Genomic DNA, 26,404 nt, shown 5'->3' with positions numbered 1-26,404 from the left:
AGAGAGATGTTTATGAATTCCTAGGGCCCGATTCAGCTATTGCGCTTTATTCATAGCGCTAAATAGAGGGGCTTATCCCGGATAACTTCGCGGCGGTTTCGCATGTGCTGATTTACTTTAGTCAACAAAAAATCACAAAAATAAATATGGTTCAAGAAACTGAGCCTCGAATGTGGTGTAATTAGGTGAACGTAATAAATGCATGAGACGAAAATAAATGAAGCTGTAACCACAGTTTCATGGAAAAATTTATATTTATACGTACAAAACAAAGTTAGTTAACTTGCCAAAATGTAGTGACCATAAACTGTATGTGGGAAAGTTTGCAGTACACTATTCAAAATCCAGAAACTATTTAAGTTGCACGATAGGCTAGTTAAGTTCAACAGTGTGTTACCAACAGGAAAGCTAGAACTACTGGATATCTTCGATCGACTGTTTACAATCAAGTTATTTACCATCATGTTTTGTTCTCCGGGATTTTCAAGCAAATAAAATGCTTCTAGAAAGATTTTACAATATCTTGAAATGCACTGTCTGACAAGAAAAAAAAAATGAAATTTCCTAACGCATGGTCGGATGTCAATATAACTTCGTAGATAAAGACACCATTGGCGGGCATCGAAATGATTAGAGATGCAGTTGTCTGTGAAAACCATCATAGTACATTACTGTTGTTCACGTTTAGCGTTATCAGCAGGACTAGTAGGTTATATAACGGTCGTGAACAGCGTCAGATGTTAAGTGGTCACGGTGAAGGACACAGAGATATTGTGTACTCATGAGATTTAAATTACGATAAAGATATTCTAGTACTTCCAGCAGATGAAGGCAATGCTACAGTGTTAGAGAAGTATTGACGAAGAAAGAAGACTACTGCAGTAAAATTCGGAAGTTATTAAAACGAGGAAAATACAGAGAACTTATGGGAGATTCCACAACTTTTTTTCTCAGGGTTTCGATTTTACCTATTGAGAGGAAGGGTCTCATCAAATGAAACACATTGCCACCAAGATCGTATGCCTTACCAAAAATTAACGAACATAGTATTCCACTGACATCAATACTAACGCCATTGATTGCCCGACATATGGGATTGTCAAATACTTAGCCACTCTCCTGTAGCTATTTGTAGGAAAAACTGACACTTATATTAAAGATTTTGGTCATTTTATCAAAAAATAAAAATCCTTCAGTCTGAGTCAAAATGATACTATGGTTAGTTTGACCCTGTTTACAATGATTGCTCTTAATAACATGATGTCAGAGTTGAAAGTATTTTAGCAGAGAATATGTTAAGTCTCTTTAAATGTTTTCTCATATCAACTTATTTCCAGTAGAACAACAAATTCTATGAGCAAATTGATGGTGTGCCTATGGGGCACCCACTCAGTGTAATTGGATGAAAAACTAGCTGATTACCTGAAACTGCCTGGAGATGTATTTATTCCATTCTTTCGTTCTCTTTTCTCGCTCTCTGTCCCTCTCGTCCTTCACCCCCCCCCCCTTCTCTTATCTCCTCCACCCCCTTTCTCTGTCCATCACCTCTGTCCCCCACTGACTATCCATCTCCTCTTGCTCTCTCTCTGCCCATTTTCTCCTCCCCTTCTATCAATCTGCGCCCCCCCTTTCTGTCCTCCTGCTCTTACATCTCTTTTCCTCTCCCTTTAATTCCGTCTCCTCCTCTCCCTCTTAGTTTCATCTCCTCCTCTCTCCCTCTCTCATTCTTCCCCAATCTAGCTCTTCATCTTCTCCTCCTCCTTCCCCTTTTCATCTCCTACACTTTCATTTCCCTAAATCGCTTCAGGCAAATGCCGGGATGGTTCCTTTGAAAGGGCACGGCCGATTTCCTTCCACATCCTTCCCTCACCCGAGCTTGCGCTCCGTCTCTAATGACCTCGTTGTCGACGGGACGTTAAACACTAATCTCCTCCTCCTCCTCCTACACTTTCCTTTCTCTATCTATTCCTCTCACGCCTCTCTGTCCTTCTCTTCCCTCTCCTTGTCCATTTCCTCCTCCCTCTCTCTCTGTCCATCTCCTCCTGCTCCCATCTGTGCCCATCTGCTCCTTCCCCTTCGATGCCTGTCCATTTCCTCCTATCTCTCCACGTTATCACGGTCTTCCAAATAGGAGGCTCGTGGTTCTTACCCCGACAGTATTTCTTTCCAGGTAGTAACTAACATGTGTACATAATTTGGTTGAAATCGTTCCAGGAGTTTAGGGCGAGTTTTTCCCATGTACATACATGCCAAATATATTTCACACATTTTTAAGTTATCTCAAGCGTATTTGTGCACACATTTCATATGTGTCTGTTGCGAACTTCGCTTAGAGTTTTCGTTTTCACGCAGCTCTATTTTTATGACGTCTTATCTCTTGACCCACGTGATGTAAAATAACATAATTTTGCAGGTACTTTGTCATATATCTGGATAGTGTATGCGAAGTGTGTTACAAATGTATTTGATAGTAGAGCCGTAATAAATTAAAACGTAATGCATGATGCGGCAGCTTTTCAGGCGGTTCACTGTTTTAGACGTTGTACCTCCGGAACTATGTATTGTATAGTGATACATTTTTCTAGGTACTTTCCATGGCTAATGTAGATACCGTCTGCTGAATGGTTTGCGAATAGAACTAGTAGCAGAGAAGTAATGAACTGTAACATCATTCATGATGCGGCAGTTTTCACGCATCGCAGAGTATATGACGTCATATATCCTGACCTAAGAGTCGTAAAATGGCATAGTTTTGCAGGTAAATTCAGTCTATAAAATGTGTCACGAAGACAGTTAGTAATAAATCAAAACGTCGTGGTCGACGCGACTGTCTTAGTGCACGAACTGAGAAAGTGGAGTAAGCGATAAACTTTTTTCTCTTCATTATTTTTTGTGGATCGTCAGCGAGAGAAATTTTCGTAACTGCTTGAAATTTTGTGTAAAGTTTGTTGCAAATCTCTAAGTATTCCCATTCTAAAATACTGGATAACTCAAGCACGGGTACTCGCGCGTCGTGGGCTACACTGCATTCTCATCCCCACCCCTTTGATATACACGTATTTCTTACTCCAACAATGATGATTTCCAAACACTAAGTGAAATGTCTACCAAGTTTGTGCGAAGTCTGTTCAGTGCTTCGGGAGGGGATCTGAAACATAAATACAAACATATATACGTACTCGTACATCCATTTTTATAATATGTATGTATGTATGGATTTGAAGAAGGACCCTTGAGACAATGAAGAAGAAACCCTGATGCTGGTTTCGGCACGTGGATGATACTTTCGTTATATGGCCTCAGGGAGTAAAATAACTGTCTGAATTTCTAAATTTTCTGAATAAGATAAATTCTAATATAAAGTTCACTATTTTAAAAAGAGAGAGACACGGTAAAAGTTCATTTTTGGATGTACAGAAGAAACATTAGGGCATTAGGTCTACAGAATTCCCAATCACACAGATAGATTTCTCCGCAGAAATTGTAGTCATCTTCCCAAGCAGAAAACCAGAGTGAGTGAAACATTCGTGGAGCGGATTAAAAAAGTCTGTGAACCACAGTACTTGGAAGATAAATCCGTCCATTTAAGAACAGCCTTCAGAAGAAATGGCTACCCTGACAAAGAGATAAATAGAACATTACAACGTAAAATGCTTTTCTCAGCCATTTGTAAAAACCGTTACGTATTGCTTCAGTGAAGTGCTCACTTTGCGCGGTAGTGTTTAAGCCAACAAGAAAGGTGCGCGAATATTTGAACACTCCAAAAATGCTACGCACGTCGCCTGCCGCAGCAGGAGTACATACAATCTGTTGCTCCTTCTGTCAATTGTACGTAGGAACTATAAAAAAAAGCATTAGCACCTATCTTAAGGAACACAAGAGCAATTGTGGCCTGTGCAAAACGGGTAAATCAGCAGTAGCTGATAATGCACTAGGCCTGGGAATTAACCAAAGTGCAAAGTAGTTTCTCTGACACGGTGGTTTAAGCACGGTCTCATAATTAATTTGCTAAGATGTGCAGGTTGTAGAAGAAACGAAAACAGTGAGAAACTCAATACAAGAATTGGGGATCACGAAGAAGACGAAGTCAAGAAATTCTGCTGTCTAGGCAGCAAAATAGCTCTTGACGGACCGAGTAAGGAGGGCATAGAAAGCAGACTAGTACTGGAAAAAGTCATTCCTGACCAAGAGAAGCCCACTAGTATCGATCCTAGGTCTCAATGTGAGGAAGAAACTTCTGAGAATGTGCGTTTGGACCACAGCTTTGCTTGTTATTGAAACATGAACTGTCGGAAAACCAGAACAGAAGAGAATCGAAGCACCTTAGATGTGGTGCTACAGAAGAATGTTGAAAGTTAGGTGGACTGATAAGATGTGGAATGCAGAGGCTCACAGCAGAATCGGCGGGGAAAGGAGTATATGGAAAATGGTGACAAGAAGAAAGGGTAGAATGGTGGGATATCTATTAAGACATTAGGGAATAACTGCCATGGTACTAGGGGAAGCTGTAAAGGGAAAACCTGCAGAGGACGACAGAGACTGGAATACATCCAACAAATAACTGAGGACCTAAGTTGCAAGTGCTGCTCTGAGATGACGAGGTTGGCACAGGAGAGGAATTCGTGGCAGGCTCCGTCAAATCATTCAGAAGACTGATAGTCATACAAACACAAAAGCACAAAAACAATTTCGGAAGTTAAGAAGGGCCGAAATTGAACCAGTTGTGAAACCTAGTGCCAAATAAAAGGAACTGTGCCGACTCCTCCCCGCAGCAGGCTCCGTAAAACACATCCTCGCGACTACGCGACCTTTGGCAGAGTCTGATGACGTCACGAACTGTTGTGTGGATACATACAAACAGTTTGGCTTGCTGAGCTTGTTTCCGTAACTGCTTTCTGCGTCGTTAAAGCTTATGATGGTGTCTCCAGCATTGAAAGACGAAATGTTAGGCTGAGAATGTGCCTTGGACCACAGTCTTATGACCGTAATACTAATATCAGCAATATTGCAATTAACCGGCCCTAGAAGCCTGTGCTCTATGATAAATGGCAACGTTTATATTGTTGCCATTACCTGGAACATGGACTGCTGGTGAAGAACATCGCATTACGTTCAGCGATGAATGGCGGTTCTGCACTACCCCGGATGACAATCGTTGGCGGGTATGGCAGCAACCTGGGGAGAGATCCCGTTCTACCCATGTTTTACAAAGGCACATCGGTGTTACTCCTGGCATCATTCTACAGGAAGGCATCGGGTATGACATCTGGTCAGGACTGGTAGTGTGGATTGAAGGAAACCTGATGGCGCAATGGTGCATCAGGTACTTCCTCATGTATTACGTCCCAAGTGTGACAATATTGTGGTGCCATTTCTCAACAGGACAATACTCGTCCACACATCGTAGGTGTCTGTATGAGCTGTCTGTCATGAAGAGGTACTCCTATGGTGAAAAAGATCCCCAGCTCTGTCAGCTCGTAGGTGAACACCGTCCCAGTGCCAATATCCAGGATATGAAGAATCAGTTACAACAGCTGTGGGGCAGCTTGGTTCAGGAGAGCGTGCAACAGCTTTGACATTCTTCCCAACCGAATGAGTGCGTGCATCCATGCCAGATGGGCTGCAATGTCATGCTGAGAAGTGGGACCATAGTGCCAAGTGCCTTGTAAATTTAACTCGATATTATAATAACTGAAATAATTTCACACACCCTCTCAACCCGTGAAGTTTCATTTCGTTTTCTCGCCGCCTTATGCGTGCTTCACTTTCCTTGTCAGGCACTGTACTGTATTTTGACGTGCTAGGACACTGTTATCCGCCGTTGATAATGGCGTAAGTGCCAAAATTGCAGTTGTGTATTGAAAAATAAAATGTACAGTTAAAGAAGGAAACCACAGGTGAACTTAAAAAAATTAACCAAATCAATTTATGAAAATTATTCATAATAGCAAGTGAAGCATTATTTATTCAGTGGAAATGCATGAATTTCTCCATTCTACGCCATCCTACATCTGTAAAATGAACGACTAACGAAATATAATCACAGTAGATTCATTTTGAGATGCCTACATAAAATGTATAAATTAGGATAACTGTTTTGTAGGTAGTAGACTTCTTCTTTGGCTAAATGCAAAGTTTGAAGTCCCATATTAAAAAATAGCCGTGTTGGTCAGGTATCTGGTGACACCATGGCCACGCTCCACTCCGAACTACTGTACTCGTCTACGTGACATCAGTGCGCACCAACACGGCCACCACATCCTGTTTAAACACATTTACTTACCAGGCTGTACTAAATTCCTTATCTTCTGTCGTGTCTGCTCCTCTACCCACTTGTTTATTTGAGACCTCGCCTCTTCGGAGCGACTGAAGTCTAATTCCTGAGCTCCAGAAAGCAATCTGACAGCAGATGCCTTGAAGCCTTCTTTGATTCTGAAGCCATGCTTTAAGAAAATCCTGTTTGCGATATGAAGCGTCACCTCGTCGTACTCCTAAAACATGTTGCGCATATTTGTACACTGGTAATTTAACTGTAGACAATGATAAATTACTGAAACCATTCATTTTTTCATTTAAATAAAGGAAAACTGCCGCAGTTACTTATGTTTTCATACTTAACACAACGCGTTCCGAGAAATTCTTCTCATGTTCAGATTGTAAGGGGTCCGTAGGCCCTTACTATAAGTTTGCACTCGGCACAGGTCGATAGGGCGAACAATCGATTGTGTCGTGTTGCGAGAGCGAGTGTGGAGTTGAGTCAGTGCCATGTTGCGGGGAGAGATGTGTGGAGGCCAGTTGTTGTAATGCAAGGCTTCAACGACAAAGGGAGTTGCCATCGCCGTGGTTTAACCCCTTTGTACTAGAATAATATCGGGAAGGTGAAGAAGTATTATTACGAAAGTGATTAGTGACATTCTAGTGCCGATATTTTGGTTTCGCGTCTACCGCGCCGGCATCACTTTGGATTGTAGTGTTGGATTGCAGTTTTGGATTAACGTGTGACGATAATGAAAAATGAAGAAGCCTGTGCTGAGATTAGCCGTAATTAGATATGTATGACGAAGGCAGTGGCTGTCTCCTCCTTTTTGTGTTTTTGAGACGCATATAGGTTCGTAATTAGTGAAACTGTGTTGGTGTTTTTCTTGTTACCAGACATTTTATTATTACAGCATTTGAGAAGGACGAACTGGAAAGTAACAACTTCCGTAGCAGTCAATTCCGATTGCCAGCCCCATTAGGTACATGGTCACATTAATAATAATTATTGGGTTGCTATTCGATCAGATCAGGTCGGGATAAATAAACGGAGGTGTTACAAGATGCATTGGTTTACATGAATATTTTTGCTGATTTTTGCAGATGTTTGCATGTATGGTTTTCTGCCTCTCTTGTGCTGTAGATGCTTTTTGTAGTTACACTGCAATCGGAAAATCGGACAGAAAAAGCTTGGAATGTTTTTATGTGCTACAATTATAAATGGTATGTATGTTTTTGTACTTACAGGCACTGTGCCTCTTTCATTAGACAGAATATCACACACACAAATATCATCAGTTACAATGTTTGTTTGTAATCAAAATCAGTTACGATGTTTGTTTTGTAATCAAAACATACTACCAACATCAGTCATGGACTGTGCGGCTGGTCTCGGCGCAGGTTCGAGTCCTCCCTCGGGCATGGGTGTGTGTGTTCGTCCTTAGGATAATTTAGGTTCAGTAGTGTGTCAGCTTAGGGACTGATAACCTTAGCAGTTAAGTCCCATAAGATTTCACACACATTTTGAACATTTAATTACATTATTATACATACACTGTGGTGACAAAGTCACCTACTACTATCGTCTCGATCCTCCTTTAGCCCGGCATAGTGCAACAACTCGACGTGAGATGGACTCAACAACTCATTGGAAGTCCCCTGCTGAAATAGAGCCTACTGTCTCTATAATCGTCCACAATTGCGAAAGTGTTGCCGGTGCTGGATTTTGGGCATGAACTGACCTCTCGATTATCGCCCATAAATGTTCCATGGGATTCATGTCGGGCGATCTGAGTGTCCAAATCATTTACTCGGATTGTCCAGAATGTTTTTCAAATCAATCGCGAACAATCGCGGCCCAGTGACATGGCACATTCTCATGAAGTCTGCTGCCATAGTCCATTAAGGTAAAATTTCACCGCACTGTCCTAACGGAGACGTTTGTCATACTTCCCACATTGATTCCGTCGATCACTTCACGCAGTGTTGCTTCTGTGTTAACACTGACAGCTCTACGCAAGCGCCACTGCTCTCGTTCGGTAAAAGAAGCCCGCGTTGCGTTGTCCGTTGTGAGAGGTAATGACTGAAACTTAGTATTCTCGGTACATTCTTGACACTGTGGCCCTCGGAATATCAAAGTCCCTAACGATATCCGGAATGGAATGTCCCAAGCATCTAGCACCAACTACCATTCTGCGTTCGAACTTTTAATTCCCGTCGCGCAACGATAAGCACGTCGGAAACCTTTTCACACGAATCACCTGTGTATAAATGACAACTCCGCCAATGCACTGCCCTTTTATGCCTTGTATACGCGCTACTACCACCATCTGTATATGTCCTTATCGCCGTCTCATGACCTTCCGTCACCTCAGAGCAAATTTGTCAATTATAAAACATATCGGGTGATCAAAAAGTCGGTATCAATTTGAAAACTGAATAAATCACGGAATAATGTACATAGAAAGGTACAAATTGACACAGATGCTTGGAATGACATGGGGTTTTATTAGAACCAAAAAAATACAAAAGTTCAAAAAATGTCCGACAGATGGCGCTTTATTTGATCAGAATAGCAATAATTGGCATAACAAAGTAAGACAAAGCAAAGATGACGTTCTTTTCAGGAAATGCTCAATATCTCCACCATCATTCCTCAACAATTGCTGTAGTCGAGGAATAATGTTGTGAACAGCACTGTAAAGCATGTCCGGAGTTACGGTGAGGCATTGGCGTCGGATGTTGTATTTCAGCATCCCTAGAGATGTCGGTCGATCACGATACACTTGCGACTTCAGGTAACCCCAAAGCCAATAATCGCACGGACTGAGGTCTGGGGACCTGAGAGGCCAAGCATGAAAGTGGCGGGTGATCACACGATAATCACCAAACGACGCGCGCAAGAGATCTTTCACGCGTCTAGCAATATCGGGTGGTTCTAATAAAACCCCATGTCATTCCAAGCTTGTGTGTCAATTTTTACCTCTATATACATTATTCCGTGGTTTATTAAATTTTCAAATTTATACTGACTTCTTGATCACCCGGTATTTATACCGCTATTGGCTACTGAATTATCGATTACATTGTTTTATATATATGAGGAAATGTACAAATTTATGAAAATATCTACAGTTATCATATGCAGGAGAAACATTTGAAAAGGTGAACTGATTCATTATATAGTTTGTCATTGAGAATTTTTTCTCCTTGCTTTTCGTGGTGTCCAAAAATTTCAAGTTCATCTATTGTATGTGATTTTTGGATGTGCTGGAGTTCGCAAAAACTTTTTCTGTGTTTCAGAAGGTTGTCCAGTGTTTTTATGTATGTTGCTACTGCAATGGCGATGGCAATAATAAAGAATAACTTACTAAAGCACAAAAGTGTTCAAAAGCTGAAATTATTAAATTTAATGAGTTAGTACAAACAATACACCCAGCTACATGTACTTTACATATTTATCAACAACCAGATGGGTTAGCCAAGGGCTGATCGATATCTAGCACAAAAGCAGACATTTTCATAAACCATCTAGAACACAAAACATTCGTCAGCTAGGAATTGCTGAAAAAACGTAATATACTACAAAATACGTATGGATGATACCTTAATTTTAGTCAAAGGTACACCAATGACACCAGTAACATCATAAATTTGTTTCATAATATACGCAAGAAAAATTTCGCAGCTGAATGTCAAAAAATAATAGGATTAATTTTCTACAATTGTCCATAGAAAACGAAAACAGGCACAATTTCAAAATATAGACAAAACAAGACAACGTCCAACAATACAATCTCTGCCACATCATGTAACACATCTGTACAAAAGAAGCTGCATACAAAATGATGTTATACAAAGCAAATAAATTCCAATGAACAAAGAGGACAGGGAGAGAGAGTGAGACATCATTAATAAAATTGCCATGGCCAATGACTTCTCCACCTTAATGGCAGACAATATGCTGAAACCAATAACAAAGAACAAATGACTTCCTAGCTGTTTAGAAGGATCCAATAATACAGTCAAGTGTTGGCCAGCATACCTCACATAGGTAATATGTTTCAAAAAATAGGTATTGTACTCACGTGAAAGACCAAAATTAGTTTTCTCTACAAACTACTAAAAAATTAGTCCAAACCTTAAACAATAAAAAACGTAAATTCTCAGACTCAGCAATATACAAAATCAAATGCAAAACTTGCACATGCTACTGCATAGGACAAACTGGCAGGAATTTTCAAATTGATATGAAGATATTGCACCATATGAAAAAATTCGCATACAGTGGTTTTAATGGAGGAGCTTGAAATTTTAGTCACCACGAAAAGCAAGGAGAAGAAATTCTAACTGAAAATTTAGATAGTAGATCAGTTAACTTTTTCAGAAGTTTCTCCTACATATGATAACTATAATAATTTTTATAAATATATGCACTTCCTCAAATACAAAAAATTTAACCAATAAACCCATAGTCAACAGGCGTAAAAATAATTATAGTTGATAACTTTGTATGTATAATGTGATCCAAAAACACTGCAACACTTCTTACTGTGTAAAACTCTTTGTGAAACCATAGTATCGTAATATCTTTGCAGCATGTTTTGATTACAGAAACAAACAATAGAAGTGATGATTTGTGTGTGTGTGACATTTTGTATGATGAAGGTTGCACAATACCTGTAAGTAGGAATATAAGAATACCATTTCCAGGACTGGACACTCGTAGATAACACTAAACAACCCTAGATTCATTTTGTCCGATTTTCCGATTGCAGTACAACATCAAAAAGACATGTACAATGCAAGACAGGTAAAAATCACATATACAAGCATCACTAAAAATATTCATGTAAACAAATGTCCTTGAAAATCTTAACAAAGTCTCGAAACGCTTTGTGTTAAACATGAAAAAATAAGTAACCAGTTCACTTTTTCATTATTTATATCTTGAATGATACAGCTGCAGGCTTTCCTAAAACATCGATAATGATGAACGAAATTGTCATAGATGTTTTTTGCATTTATTCCAAATACAGTTAAAACGAAATAGCTTAAGGTAGTGATTTCCAACCCTTTGGGTTCGTGGCTCGCCTGACGAACTGCGTTATTTCTGTGTCTTCCCTATAGGATACCTTGTAAAAAGTGAAGTATTTAATAAAAAAGAATTACGAACAAAATACAGCTAACGTCTATTCCACACAGTTGAGTAACAATTTAGGATCGTTACGCTACAAAAATGGGTCAAACGGCTCTGAGCACTATGCGACTTATCATCTTAGGTCATCAGTCCCCTAGAACTATAGAACTACTTAAACCTAACTAACCTAAGGACATCACACACATCCATGCCCGAGGCAGGATTCGAACCTGCGACCGTAGCAGTCCAGTGGCTCCGGACTGCAGCGCCTAGAACCGCACGGCCACCACGGCCGGCTAATTACACTAATCTCAATGTGAATATAAAATTTTTTAATTACTTACATTTAGTTGTGTCATTAGCGCTCTGAAGCCATTCTCGATCAGTTTGCTTTCATCTGGCAGGTGTAGTCCCGCCGCGATCTCTTTTGCTGTATTTCCTTTTGCTCCAAGAAACACAAGTGCCAGGGCTACCTGAATACTTAGAGGGGAAAAGAAGAGATTCCCTGGTTGCTCTGCTAAGCTCTGAAACAGAGTTAATGGGTCACACTGTTCAGTTACTGTTATCTCCAAATACTTACTGCAAGTTATTCTTACGAAAACAAGAGTTGTTAAAGACGAAACGTATTCGATATTGCAAGAAAGGCATCTCTATTCAGCTGTTTGGGCGAACCTGATTTGCGAACCTGTGCAAAACTCCATCCATACAAATCTTCTATCATTCACCTATTGTCTTGCATTTTATCCACGTATTGTTTCGCAAGCGATGAAGGTTTAAAGCAGGATAATGCTCCGGGATGACAAAATCTGGTGACGAGAAAACTTGAGTATTGTCTAAAGACGTACTTCAGAACATCGGACTGATTAGACATCCACAACGAAATTTTCACACTGCAGAGGAGTGTGCGTTGATATGAAACTTCCTGGCAGTTTAAAACTGTGTGCAGGACCGAGACTCGAACTCGGGATCTTAGCCTTTCGCAGGCAAGTCCTCTACCATCTGAGCTACCCGAGCACGACTCACGATCCCTCCTCACTGCTTTACTTCCGCCAGTACGTCACCTCCTACATTCAAAACTTCACAGAAGCTCTCCTGCAAAATTGTTAGACATCAATGCACTGCTCGGTTTGTAATGACTTCGTCATAGCGTAAGGAGGCAATTCACTCATCAACTAATACGCAATGACAACCAGATATGCGAAACCCCATATTACCACAACGTCACTCACTCACAGCTGCAATCGATCAACTTCTACAAATAGCAGGGTGTAACACTTTGTAAAGACGTGAAATGAATCACATAGGTTCCTCACAGGCAAAGCAAGTCGCAGATTTCTGTTCACTGATAGGGTGACAGGAAACCCAGTCGGTCTGCAAAGGAAATTGCTTACAAAATACTCGTGCCATTTATCCAGAACATTGCTCCCGTGTGTGCGACTCACACCAAACAGGATATACAGGGGACATTGAATGTATGCAGGGAAGGGCAGCACGAATGGCCAGAGGTTTGTGTGACCCGTGGGGGAATGTCACAGAGATGCTAAAGAAAATGAACTGGCAGAGAGATGTAAACTATCCCTAGAAAGTCTACTTGCTAAGTTTCAAGAACCGGCTGTAAAAGAAGCCTTTAGATTACAGTCCCCCACGTATCGTTCCCGTACGGATCGCGAGGAAGAGATCAGCCTAATTACAGCACCCACTGACGCGTTTAAGCAGTCATTCTTCCTGCGCTCCATACTCCAACGGAACGGTAAGAAACCATAATGTGTAGAGCACTCGGAAGAACCCTCTGCCATGCACTTCAAAAAAGTTTCCAGAGTATGGGTGCAGCTGTAGCGATCGAACCGCGCACCTTTCGATCTGCAGTCTGACCTGAATCACCTAGTCAAACGTCGATTCGTTACGAATTTGTAAATATTTTTAGCTGTATATTGATTTTTAATGGATAAACTGATACGGAATTAATTTTTCGAGAATGTCTTTAAATTCGTAACGACCACAAGTGTCCACAGAGATCTTTTATTCCGAAGTCATCTAAGAGTACTTGGCATCACTTTGTAAGCATAGGATTGTATCGTTGACTATCGATAGACGTGTCTCTGCCGAGCGCAGAGCAACAGGGGGAGTCGTGGCGTAGCTTTCGTGGAGCGTGGGAGAAGTGTTGTGTTGATGCCTTGGCTGCAGCACGTATCTTACAAGTAATGGTGAAGTAATTGAAAATGTTTGCCACTCAAGTTTTGCGTTTAATTTCAGTGTTCACGACGCAGTATCAATGTTTATTCAAAAGGTGATCTTTCTCTGTTTCGTGTGCCATGTCGGGAGAACAACAATCAACCGCGTCGTGACAGTTATGGAAAAATAATGTGGACTGGTATGACCCTAGATGCAACTTCTAAGTGAAAGAAGTACATATCGTTTTGTCTGGCTGAATGTCACGAGCGCAGGTACTTCCTCGTTCGTACGGGTATATCGTACCCGAAATTTTATGGAGCATTCGCGTCGCGATTCGGTCGACTGATGAAAATGCGTTGAACAGTGATTATTTTGTGTTCTATGCACCATGTTTTTGCACTGGATGCCATCATTTAGACAACCACCTTATACGTCACAACGGACACGTACTTGGAATACAGATACTGATCACGTAGATTGCGGAATAATGTTAGTTGTGAATAGTGCAGTCCCATCCTGTGGGAATGTTTAACAGAATACAGAGAATTCCAACAGATCAACTTGGTATCGTTGGTGTGAGTGGCTCCTGTCCCTGCTAGACGATACTTATTACAGGACACTGTGGTGTCACCGCCAGACACCACACTTGTTAGGTGGTAGCTTTTAAACCAGCCGCGGTCCGCTAATATACGACGGACCCGCGTGTCGCCACTGTCAGTAATTGCAGACCGAGCGCCACCACACGGCAGGTCTAGAGAGACGTACTAGCACTCGTCCCAGTTGTACAGCCGACGTTGCTAGCCATGGTTCACTGAGAATTACGCTCTCATTTGCCGAGACGATAGTTAGCATAGCCTTTAGCTACATTTGCTACGCCCTAGCAAGGCGCCGTATTGAAGTGATATTGAGATTCTATTAATGTATCATCAAGAGCGATGTTCTACAAATGTGGATTAAAGTTAAGTATTCCAGAAGCTACGTACTTTTCTTTATAGCATTCATTACGTATCCTGTTTCAGACCTCACGCCAGCCTGCGTGAGTTTAAGCGCGTGCCTTTCGGCTTCCTCTCATTGTGTCTAGGCTGTCTTGTCTAGACACAACAGACACATCATAGCAGGCAGCGCAGACAGCAGCAGATCAACCGCCGCAGGAAGGACCAGGTACGTGGGTTTGGGCACACGGTCGTTAAATATCCAGCTCCGTTCCTGTGTCTAGGGAGTGTTGTACAGACTCCAGTGCTAAAGGCTAGCTTTTATTAGTACTTCATATCTACCCCCTTACATACCGGGCGTGTTACACACTCTTCTACACAGTCCAGCCATTTAATGTCCCCACCGCCTGTGTTGTATGTCAACGAGCAGCTACCACTTGTAAGTAGGCTGTTTAGGTTTTCTTATTGGTAACGCCACGTAGCGGTCTGTATGAAAATCACTGGCTGTGCTGCGTGCAGTCTGTGGTCTGCCATTGTAGTGTTGGGCAGCTGGATGTGAACATCACATAGCGTTGCGCAATTGGAGGTGAGCCGCCAGCAGTGGTGGATGTGAGGAGAGAGATGGCGGAATTTTGAGAGCGGATGATCTGGACGTGTGTCCATCAGAGACAGTACATTTGTAAAACTGGATGTCATGAACTGCTATATATATTATGACTTTTGAACACTTTTAAGGTAAATGCATTGTTTGTTCTCTATCAAAATCTTTCATTTACTAACCATGCCTATCAGTAGTTAGAGCCTTCAGTAGTTTGAATCTTTTATTTAGCTGGCAGTAGTTCAAGTAACGAACATTTTTGTGAGGTAAGTGATTTGTGAAAGGTATAAGTTAATGTTAGTCAGGGCCATTCTTTTGTAGGGATTATTGAAAGTCAGATTGCGTTGCGCTAAAAATATTGTGTGTCAGTTTAGTGCTGATCAGAATAAGTAAAGAGCGAAATGTCTGAGTATGTTCAAATAATGTAAGGGGTTAACCAGCACAGTAATTCATTAATTTTTCTAAGGGGACGTTTCACACTCACACGTGACAGGTGGCAGCACTAGGAGTGAAGGGTGTACACAGAGCGTGACCGTGGTGGGGGGGGGGGGGGGGGGAGGAAGACGCCGGAAACAGGCCAGTCGCCGTAATGCGGAAACGGAGCGATTTATCTGACTTCCAAAAGAGCGTGATGATTGGCTTTCGGGCCACGTGAGGATATATTTCCAAAACGGCTAAAGTTTTAAACTGTCGTCGTGGTTAAAGTACACCGAGCATGGCACAATGGCTCTATCTAAAACCGGCGCCGAGACCATGTGGCACATCACGGGCCCAAATGACAGGGGCGAACGACGGCTGCGGAGATGTGTATGGGCGAATAGACGTGCAACTGTTGAGCAACTGACCGCCCAGATGAACCAAGAAGCTACCAACAGTGCCTCCTCAAAAACCACTTGGCGAACGTTGCTCCGTATGGGCCTCTGCTGCAGACGCCCGGTTCATGCACCCATGTTGACTGCTGTTCATCGGTGACGAAGGCTGGAATTTACACGCCAGTACTGCAACCGGAACGCCACTGATTGGTGACAGGTGGCCTTTTCAGATGAATCATGTCTGATGCTCCATCGAACAGACGACCGTTGGCGTGTACAGCGTGAAACGTCTGAAAGATTTCAGACGTTTCACGCCGTACACGCCAACGGTCGTCTGTTCGGACACCCTGCAACAATCGTCGGAAGGATCCAAGCTGGAGGGCAGTCCCTACGTGATCTCGTCTTTCTGGAAGGCGCAATGGGTCAACACAACCACACATCTTTCATTGCGGACCATGTCCACCCCTACATACAGTTTGTTTTTCCTCAGAACGATGGCATCTGCCAGCAGGACGATGCAACTTGTCACACAGCTCGCAGTGTAAGTGTGTGGTTCAAAGAGAACCAGGACGAGTTAACTGTACTCCCCTGGCCACCAGACACCCCGGATTTAAGGCCAATCTGTGGGACCATCTCCATGAGGCTGTTCGTGCTATGGATTGTCAACCGCAGTTGGCCACGACACTGGAATCAGCATATCTCCACATCCCTGTCTGTACCTTCCAGAACCTCACTGAGTCTCCCCCTGCATGTCTCGCAGCAGTCCACGCTGCAAAAGACAGTTATTCAAGTTTTTGAGAAATTGCCAGACTAACGTGGCTGGACAGTAGACCTACACAAGGGAAGTCAAATGAAAACGAGATAGATGGAAAAAAATTAAGTAATCTCTTTGTTATTTCAAAAGTAATCACCTCAAATGTTGATTCATTTATCAGACTTTCTAATAAGACAGTCAGTCTCTTCCATGAAAAATATTTGCGCATGGTTACGGAAGCATGTTTGTACCCAGCCATGAATCTCTTCATCCAGGCAAATCGATCGCAACGTATGTCTTTCTTCAGAGCTCCAAAAATATGGAAAGTAGGACAGATTGGGACTGTTGTAAGTAGGCTGTTTAGGTTTTTTACATTGGTAACGCCACGTAGCGCGCTGTATGAAAATCACTGACTCTGCTGTGTGCAGTCTGTGGCTCGTTGGACTCATTGTTGGAATATTCGCTTGTGTAGTGTTGGGCTGTTGGATGTGAACAGCGCGCAGCGTTGGGCAGTTGGAGGTGAGCTGCCAGCAGTGGTGGATGTAAGGAGAGAGATGCCAGAGTTTTGAGCGGACGACTTGGACGTGTGTCCGTCAGAAAAAGGAAATATGTATAATTGGATGTCACAAAATTATATATGTGTGTGTTATATTATGACTTTTGAACGCCATTAAGGTAAATACACTCCTGGAAATTGAAATAAGAACACCGTGAATTCATTGTCCCAGGAAGGGGAAACTTTATTGACACATTCCTGGGGTCAGATACATCACATGATCACACTGACAGAACCACAGGCACATAGACACAGGCAACAGAGCATGCACAATGTCGGCACTAGTACAGTGTATATCCACCTTTCGCAGCAATGCAGGCTGCTATTCTCCCATGGAGACGATCGTAGAGATGCTGGATGTAGTCCTGTGGAACGGCTTGCCATGCCATTTCCACCTGGCGCCTCAGTTGGACCAGCGTTCGTGCTGGACGTGCAGACCGCGTGAGACGACGCTTCATCCAGTCCCAAACATGCTCAATGGGGGACAGATCCGGAGATCTTGCTGGCCAGGGTAGTTGACTTACACCTTCTAGAGCACGTTGGGTGGCACGGGATACATGCGGACGTGCATTGTCCTGTCGGAACAGCAAGTTCCCTTGCCGGTCTAGGAATGGAAGAACGATGGGTTCGATGACGGTTTGGATGTACCGTGCACTATTCAGTGTCCCCTCGACGATCACCAGTGGTGTACGGCCAGTGTAGGAGATCGCTCCCCACACCATGATGCCGGGTGTTGGCCCTGTGTGCCTCGGTCGTATGCAGTCCTGATTGTGGCGCTCACCTGCACGGCGCCAAACACGCATACGACCATCATTGGCACCAAGGCAGAAGCGACTCTCATCGCTGAAGACGACACGTCTCCATTCGTCCCTCCATTCACGCCTGTCGCGACACCACTGGAGGCGGGCTGCACGATGTTGGGGCGTGAGCGGAAGACGGCCTAACGGTGTGCGGGACCGTAGCCCAGCTTCATGGAGACGGCTGCGAATGGTCCTCGGCGATACCCCAGGAGCAACAGTGTCCCTAATTTGCTGGGAAGTGGCGGTGCGGTCCCCTACCGCACTGCGTAGGATCCTACGGTCTTGGCGTGCATCCGTGCGTCGCTGCGGTCCGGTCCCAGGTCGACGGGCACGTGCACCTTCCGCCGACCACTGGCGACAACATCGATGTACTGTGGAGACCTCACGCCCCACGTGTTGAGCAATTCGGCGGTACGTCCACCCGGCCTCCCGCATGCCCACTATACGCCCTCGCTCAAAGTCCGTCAACTGCACATACGGTTCACGTCCACGCTGTCGCGGCATGCTACCAGTGTTAAAGACTGCGATGGAGCTCCGTATGCCACGGCAAACTGGCTGACACTGACGGCGGCGGTGCACAAATGCTGCGCAGCTAGCGCCATTCGACGGCCAACACCGCGGTTCCTGGTGTGTCCGCTGTGCCGTGCGTGTGATCATTGCTTGTACAGCCCTCTCGCAGTGTCCGGAGCAAGTATGGTGGGTCTGACACACCGGTGTCAATGTGTTCTTTTTTCCATTTCCAGGAGTGTATAAAGAAGATCTCTCACCATGTGAGATCCTTATTTTTTGAGCCGTGAAGAATGAGTAGTACTAGTGTCCCACATGCGGTCTCCTCTACAAATGAGTCACACTTTCCTAAATCTCTCCCAAGAAACTGAAGTCAGCCATTCGCCTCTCCTACTGCAATTCTTACATGCTCTTTCCGTTTCATATCGCTTTGCAAAATTACGTCTAGATATTTAATCGACGTGAGTGTATTAAGCAGTACACTGCTAATGCTATATTCGAACATTATGAGGTTATTTTTCCTACTCATCTGCATTAACTAACATTTTTCTGCATTTACAGCAAGTTGCCATTCATCACACCAACTGGAAATGTTGCCTAAGTCATCTTGTATCCTACTACAGTGACTCAAAGACGACAGCTTCGTGTACACTGCACAATCATCACCAAACAGCCGCAGATTGCTGTCCACCCTGTCCATCAGATCATTTATGTATCACACTTTCCTGAGCCGGCCGCGGTGGCCGTGCGGTTCTGGCGCTGCAGTCCGGAACCGCGGGACTGCTACGGTCGCAGGTTCGAATCCTGCCTCGGGCATGGGTGTGTGTGATGTCCTTAGGTTAGTTAGGTTTAAGTAGTTCTAAGTTCTAGGGGACTTATGACCTAAGATGTTGAGTCCCATAGTGCTCAGAGCCATTTGAACCGTTTTGAACACTTTCCTGAGGCACTCCTGACGATACCCTTGTCTTTAATGGACACTCGACGTCGGGGATAATGTACTGGGTTCTGTTACTTAAGATGTCTTCGAGCGACTCACGTATGTGGCAACCCATTCTGTGTGCTCGTACCTTCGTCAACAATCTGCTATGGGGCACCGTGTCAAATGCTTTCCGAAAATCTAGAAACATTTATTTTATTTACTCAGCCTGACCGGATTACGGCTTCGAGGTCCCCTCTACATCGGACCAGGTTTTCACAAATGTAGTAGCTTTTTTACATCATAGTTACCTAAGAAAGTACAATATGAGAATTAATAGTATTACAATGGTGTGAGTGTACATAGTGACAATGTGACTAAGTAATACTGACTATGAACTGATAAAGTTAATAGTGACAGTACTTGTACTACTGCTGCTGCCACCACTAATAGTGATAAGTAAGGGCCAATGTCGTATAGTACTCTCTGTAAAACCGAACTGGAATTCCAACTGGACTTGGCGACACATACGATAACTCTTTCAGTTGCTTGTCTACACCAGGGATGCCTATTTCGATGCAGGAGTTTGTAAGAGGGTCAAAGGTCAGTATGACAAACTGCCTATTGGCTTCTGTCTCGGGTTCTTCAACCGACGTTCATATAATGATTTTTCTGACGTTTCGCCAGCACGAGTGGCTGGCATTGTCAAAGCTTGACCCTCCATTGCCGGTGGGGAACTGGAGCCGAGCCGTCGTGCATAAGTGTGTGTGTGTGTGTGTGACGGAATTTCTGCGTTAACACTCGTGAGGAAGTTTGCAGCGTACTTGACGCTCTTTCTTCCGGAAATAGGGTGGACCATGTTAGTGTTAAGTCTTTGGGTGGTTTAGTCTTGTTCTGCACTGAAACATCACTAGAGGATAGTCTTCACTTCGCGGCACTATTGTTGCATGCGAAGGAGATCTGGCCAGCGCAGCGTGGCGCGCCAGTGTGGTCGGTGGCCGAGATCGCGCACCTTGGGGTCACGCGATGCTTCGACCTTCTCGTAGAAGTCTTGGGCGGCATGTTGAAACCGCTGTCTGAGTAAAGGTACTCCTGCGACGTAGTGTAGTTCCGAGGTGTTGAAGTCCCGCGGAAGATGCAGCACCGTTCTGAGGGCCCTGTTTTGGACCGTTTGGAGACGGCGGATGTTGGTCTCGGCTGCGTTGCCCCACACCACTGCTGCATAAACAAACAGTGGGCTGATGGTGGCCGCAGGCTATATGTACCTGGCGCGCCAATGTCCGAGGTTCTCCGCGGTCATTTCCGGTGCGGTTCTCCTCTTGCTACCTGCGACGGTCGTTCGCTACAGTACGGGAAGCCAGGATCCGTTTAACTTAAGGCTTTCCTCTTTCTTGTTGAAACTGTTCGCGTGTTTTTGTATTTCTACAGCTTCTCTGAACAAGCGCGTGTGATAGTGCTTCTCTACAGCCAGACCTTCCGTGTCGGCGAATTTTATTACGTGGTCGGTCTCATTCAGTGCGTGCTCTGCCACGGCCAATTCCTCCACCTGCCCTAACCTGCAATGTCGCTTATACTCTTTGATCCTGGTGTTAATTGATCGTCCAGTGATTCCGACATAAACTTTTCCGCATGTGCATGGTATACGGTATATTCCCGACATTGCAAGTGGGTCTCTTTTCTCCTTCGCCAATCTAAGACACTCTTTGATCTTCCTTGTCGGTTTGAAAATCGTCTTTACGCCATGTTTGCGAAATATACGGCCGATTCTGTCCGTCACTCTGGGAATGTATGGCAGAAAGGCCGTACCCGACATTTCTTTTTCTGGTTCCTTACTTCGCCGAGTGTTTAGAAGTGTAACAGAGCCAAACACTCGGCGAAGTAAGGAACCAGAAAAAGAAATGTCGGGTACGGCCTTGCTCGAGGAGTCCACGGGTGTACTGCCGGTCCATTGTGTCCAACGGGCACAATATTTCGGCGATGAGATGTGTCGCCATCGTCAGGTGCTCTGACGAACTGAGCTCCTGAGGGCGGACGGCCATATTAAACCCCCTCCCCTCGCGAAGCGTTCTCTCCGCGGTCCGCGCCCGCAGCCTCGCGTCGGCGGTCGCTGAGACGCTGGCGTCGGCGCCTGTGGTGGCGTCGGTGTAACTGCCTCGTCCACCCTGGTCGCCCGTTCGTTTTCTTTACTGAGCTTTTTAATTAAGCTCAATGCTGTTTCCCATGCCTTGCTGAGGTTATAGCCGCAATTTCGGTTGATGAGTCCGTCCCTGGTACGAATTTCGATAGCCTCTCTAACGACGCTGTCCCAGTATTTAGATGTCTGTGCCAAGACCCTGGTATGTTAGTAGTCCATTTCGTGATTTTCGGACAAACAGTGCTCTGCGACCGCCGACTTGTTGGGGTACCTAAGTCGAGTGTGCCTCTGATATTCTCGGCAACGATCTTCGATGGTGCGCACTGTCTGTCCGATATAAGTCTTTCCACTCTGACACGGAATCTGGTACATGCCGGCCTTCCGCAAACCGAGATCGTCTTTGATACTTCCCAATAATGCTTGTGTTTTATTGGGTGTGCAAAAGACAATTCCTACTCGGTGTTTCCTCAATATTCGTCCTATTTTCCCCAGCTCTACAGTACAGCGTGTGGAGACGGAGGTAGTCACGGAGGAAGAGAAAGCCACTACCAATATACAGTATAATGGCACACTGTCGGGGAAAATACCGTTGTTTTCGAAACCAAAGGTCTCTTTACACAAGGGTCTGGCACATTGCGGTTATGTCACGTTGCAGGACGATACTGTAGTGGACCTGCACAAAGTCATCAGCCGAGAGTCACAGACATTCGATGTCTTGCTACATCATATACCGACAAACATTTTCATCACCTGCCTGAAACTGGCGTGCATACTCCTGGACAACCTCACCTTATTCCAGGCCGTTGACCATACTGTACAGGGGATCCAGGAAGACTGGCATGAGCCCTCTCCAGCCCGTTTTTCCACGGAATCCTTGAATGGTATCATGGATGACGAAATAACCTCCTCCACCCACACTACTCCCACCAACCTCTTGGAATCTCGGTGCGGCCGCCTTTGCTACCCTCCAGGATACTTGCCTCAAAACAGTTATATAACGTGCGGGCCACTCCCATATTACACAGAGAAACCCTCCAGCCACATCCGCTTTCAAACCTGCAACGACGTGGCCTGTCATGTGCATCTGATCACGTCTACGCTTCCTGTCATTGTCCACCACAGTACTCTGTTATTCTGCCTGACAAATCTGTATGGCAAGTGCCCGTGAAAGGCAAAAGTCCCGCGTTCGAGTCTCGGCCCGGCACACAGTTTTAATCTGCCAGGAAGTTACATATCAGCGCACACTCCGCTGCAGAGTGAAAATCTCATTCTGGAAACAGCCCCAAGGCTGTGGCTAAGCCATGTCTTCGCAATATCCTTTCTTTCAGGAGTGTTAGTTCTGCAAGGTTCGCAGGAGAGCTTCTGTAAAGTTTGGAAGGTAGGAGACGAGGTACTGGCAGAAGGAAAGTTGTGAGGCCGGGGCGTGAGTCGTGCTTGGGCAGCTCAGTTGGTAGAGCACTTGCCCGCGAAAGGCAAAGGTCCCAAGTTCGAGTCTCGGCCCGGCACACAGTTATAATCTGCCAGGAAGTTTCATATCAGCGCATACTCCGCTGCAGAGTGAAAATCTCATTCTGAATACTGATCATTAATGAGAGACCATAAAAACTGTTCAGTGTTACTAAGAATCTTTTAAAAATCGTTAGACTAACTAGTGCTACGTTTGGAAATTTCAGGAACGTTTAATGTTCAACAATTTACGCGGTAGGTATTCAGATGTTGTACAATTATATCACTTATAGTTTGCGGTATAGAGAAGTACACTCATACACTACACAGTGAGAAGTACAAAGTAAAAAATTTTGCGTCTGCTATAGTTGCAAAGTACGTAGTAATCATAACAGGAAGTACACAAAAATAGGAAGTTTCAACAGGGCACAGTATACGCTTCAAACCAGTTGCTTTCACAGAACAAGTTCCGATGTAAATTATTCAATTTATTTCGCAGAGTTTTCAGTTTTATACATGTACGGTCTTTGTTATCAAGGTTAAAACCGTTCAAAGTGCCACGCTCAACGGTTAATATGTGTCTTTCATTTATTCATCGGTGAATGTTCCCCATGGCAGCCTTTGCTGTCCCACTTAATTAGTATTACTGCAGGAATTTAATATTATATTGTTTCTTTTTTTTTATTAATTCAAATGTAACTGTTCTCCACAAGGTCCCTTGGAGGGCAAGTGTAACCTCGATACAGCAACTTCTTACATACTTCTTGAACAACAATAAATTGCTCTAAATTTCTCTTCAATTACATTGATCCCAGAGTCATAGCTGAAAAGTAACCTATTTTCATGGGCTGTTCCCATGCACTCATGTATCCTCTCTTAAATCGGTTAGCCTATGAGAGCACAGTTCGAGAGACACGTTTTGCCTCCAGAAGAATCGTCTTTTAGAAAAGCTGGCGTCTGCAGAAGTATTTTCAAATTCTTTGCATTTTACAACAAGTATAGCGTGGGTTAGTGTCGCTGAGAACTTACGTTCATTCGGAATAGATGCTAGAGCATACAAAGTGATCCTTTACATTCTCATTGCAAGTAGCTCTCTGTGAGAAAGGGTAAAATTGTACTTGCACATCGTATCATGAGATTAGTGTGTGTTGACTCTAATACTGTTTTCACTTAACTACTCCCCTTATATTACTCGTTGCGTTATGAAGGTCTTTCCTACTTCTAAATATATTAGCCGAAAAGCTGTCAGATAGAGTTACTTTTCATTCATGAGTCAAAATTTTGTGTAAAAGGGGAAATATTTTCAGGGCAGTTTCAACGAAGGCATGTGAATTATGTACTCAGCTTAGTTCAAAATAAAAGAAGCAGAAGACTTACGTACATTTGTTTATGGGACTTTTTCTAGTTTCGACGAGCACTATCTACTGTAAGAATACAGAACGCTTACATTATTTTATAGGTATGCTGGTAAGGTTTGTGCACAAAATGTTAAAAAGATGTTTCGGATTTCTTCTTTCTGCTACGAAAACCTCTGTGAGTTTTGAATTGCAGTTATCTCAATAACTTCCCGTTCCTCGATTGAGAGCTCAACATCCCTGATTACACGCTGTTTTGTCACTATACGTTACGGAATATACACGTCACAGTTATTATATCCAGAGACAAAAGACATTTTCTGTTCCAACTAATTTGCTGCCGCATTTTAAGGCGAGCCCTGGCAGTGACTGAGTAATTCTCAACATTATTTGTAGTAATCGGTGTTTTTGAATGATCCCTGGTTTTAATATAAAATTAATATCCAAATGGTCCACTACTTGACATGAATATGTCGGACGATCCTAATTTAAATGCAAACTGACAGTAAGGCAATACTGCACGCCTTTTGAAGTCTACAAGCTTACTTTGACGACGCCATGTGTCCCAGTCATTTGTCAAAACGTGAGGTTTACTGCGTATGGAAGCGTTTTTTGGCATTATCAGTTTCTACGTAGATTTGCTCTTTGGTCCTCGCAAGCAATAACAGGTAATGTCCCGTGTGGCATCTCATGACGAATGGCAGTGCCCTCTACACAGATCACAATACGCCTTGAGCTTGCGATGAAGATGTAGATATATCTCTGAAGACGTTTTCCACAGAAGAAGTTGAAATACTAGTAAATAGTTTTATATATCCATCACGACCTGTCAGTTTGGAAATTCTAGCTGAATGAAATACTGGCCCTGAAAGCCTTCATTGAAATGTTATTGATTATTCCTCTTTGCTTTGTTCGATACAATTCGTTTACCAGACTTATTAGTGGAAAAATTGAAGTTGAAGAAGTTTAAATTCCTAGGGACCTCTACACTACTTTTTGTACGTCGGATTTTACTCTTCTCTGTCCAGAGTGGGAATGGCAGACCTATTTATTGCGCGATTTATTGCTGAATGTAGTTTGAATAAACACTTAATTACTCGACAAACATATAGAAAAATCAGAAATTCCACAAGAGACAAGGCAAAGCTGTCCGAATTATTCTTAAAAGACGGTACATACCTTGTACAGATCTAGCGTGAAAGCATTGTTCCCTTCGGATATCGTCTGAAGCGCGGAGTAGCCACTGTTGTTCAGGGAGACCACATGAAACTCGGAAGCCTGTGGCTCATACATTCTGCTGGAATCCTGTAATGAAGGGGAAACACGCTCAGCGCTATTGTGTATGGAGCTGAATCAATACGCACCAGCCGCGTATTGTTCTCAGAGACATATGTTAAATGATACGTAACATTCTTCTACAGTGTTTTACTTGCTGTGGAAAAGAGCATGTACCACCACAGTGGCTCTATGCGTTTATTTGTATAGAATACAGTAACTGTAGAGGGAAGTAAGGAAGATTAAGTTTTAACGTCCTGTCAGTGTCTAATATTCAAAGCAGCGGAATAGTGTGATATGTGCGTGCTGCTGACAAGCTGAAGGTAAATTGATGACACTCGATACCATTTAGTTTTTGCTTACTCTGATAGAATAGCCAATTCTGATAGTGTGCCGCGCGGGGTAGCCCTGAGATGTAGGGCGTCTTGTCACGGTTCGCGCGGCCCGTCCCGCCGGATGTTCCAGTCATCCCTCGGGCATGGGCATGGGCGTGTGTGTGGGCGTGTGTGTGTGTGTGTGTGTGTGTGTGTGTGTGTGTGTGTGTGTGTGTGTGTGTGTGTGTGTGTGTGTGGTGTCCTTAGCGTAAGTTACTTTAAGATAGATTAAGTCGTGTGTAAGCCTAGGGAGCGATGACCTCAGCAGTTTGGTCCCATAGTCCTGACCACAAATTTCCAATTTCTGATAGTGTACTAGTTGATCTTTCATTGGTATAGAAAAATAAGCTTCTTGGACAAATCTGAAACAAAAGCGTA

General features: G+C 43.7%; 1 protein-coding gene across 1 annotated transcript in view; it reads right to left on the bottom strand.

The window, feature by feature from the left end:
* LOC126161245 (serpin B6-like) overlaps positions 1-26,404 on the bottom strand; it is a 155,958-nt gene that overhangs the window by 68,059 nt on the left and 61,495 nt on the right. The window contains exons 2-4 of the mRNA XM_049916985.1: positions 25,557-25,682; positions 11,740-11,919; positions 6,284-6,491 (exon numbers count right to left, since the gene is read on the bottom strand). Coding sequence (XP_049772942.1) covers positions 6,284-6,491; positions 11,740-11,919; positions 25,557-25,670 — 502 coding nt within the window. The 5' untranslated portion in view covers positions 25,671-25,682. The remainder of the gene's footprint in view (positions 1-6,283; positions 6,492-11,739; positions 11,920-25,556; positions 25,683-26,404) is intronic.

This window comes from Schistocerca cancellata, chromosome 2, assembly GCF_023864275.1.
Source record: "Schistocerca cancellata isolate TAMUIC-IGC-003103 chromosome 2, iqSchCanc2.1, whole genome shotgun sequence".
NCBI classification, from domain to species: Eukaryota; Metazoa; Arthropoda; class Insecta; order Orthoptera; family Acrididae; genus Schistocerca; species Schistocerca cancellata.
Note: the sequence above shows the minus strand (reverse complement) of the source record. Positions and strands in the feature narration are given on the sequence as shown.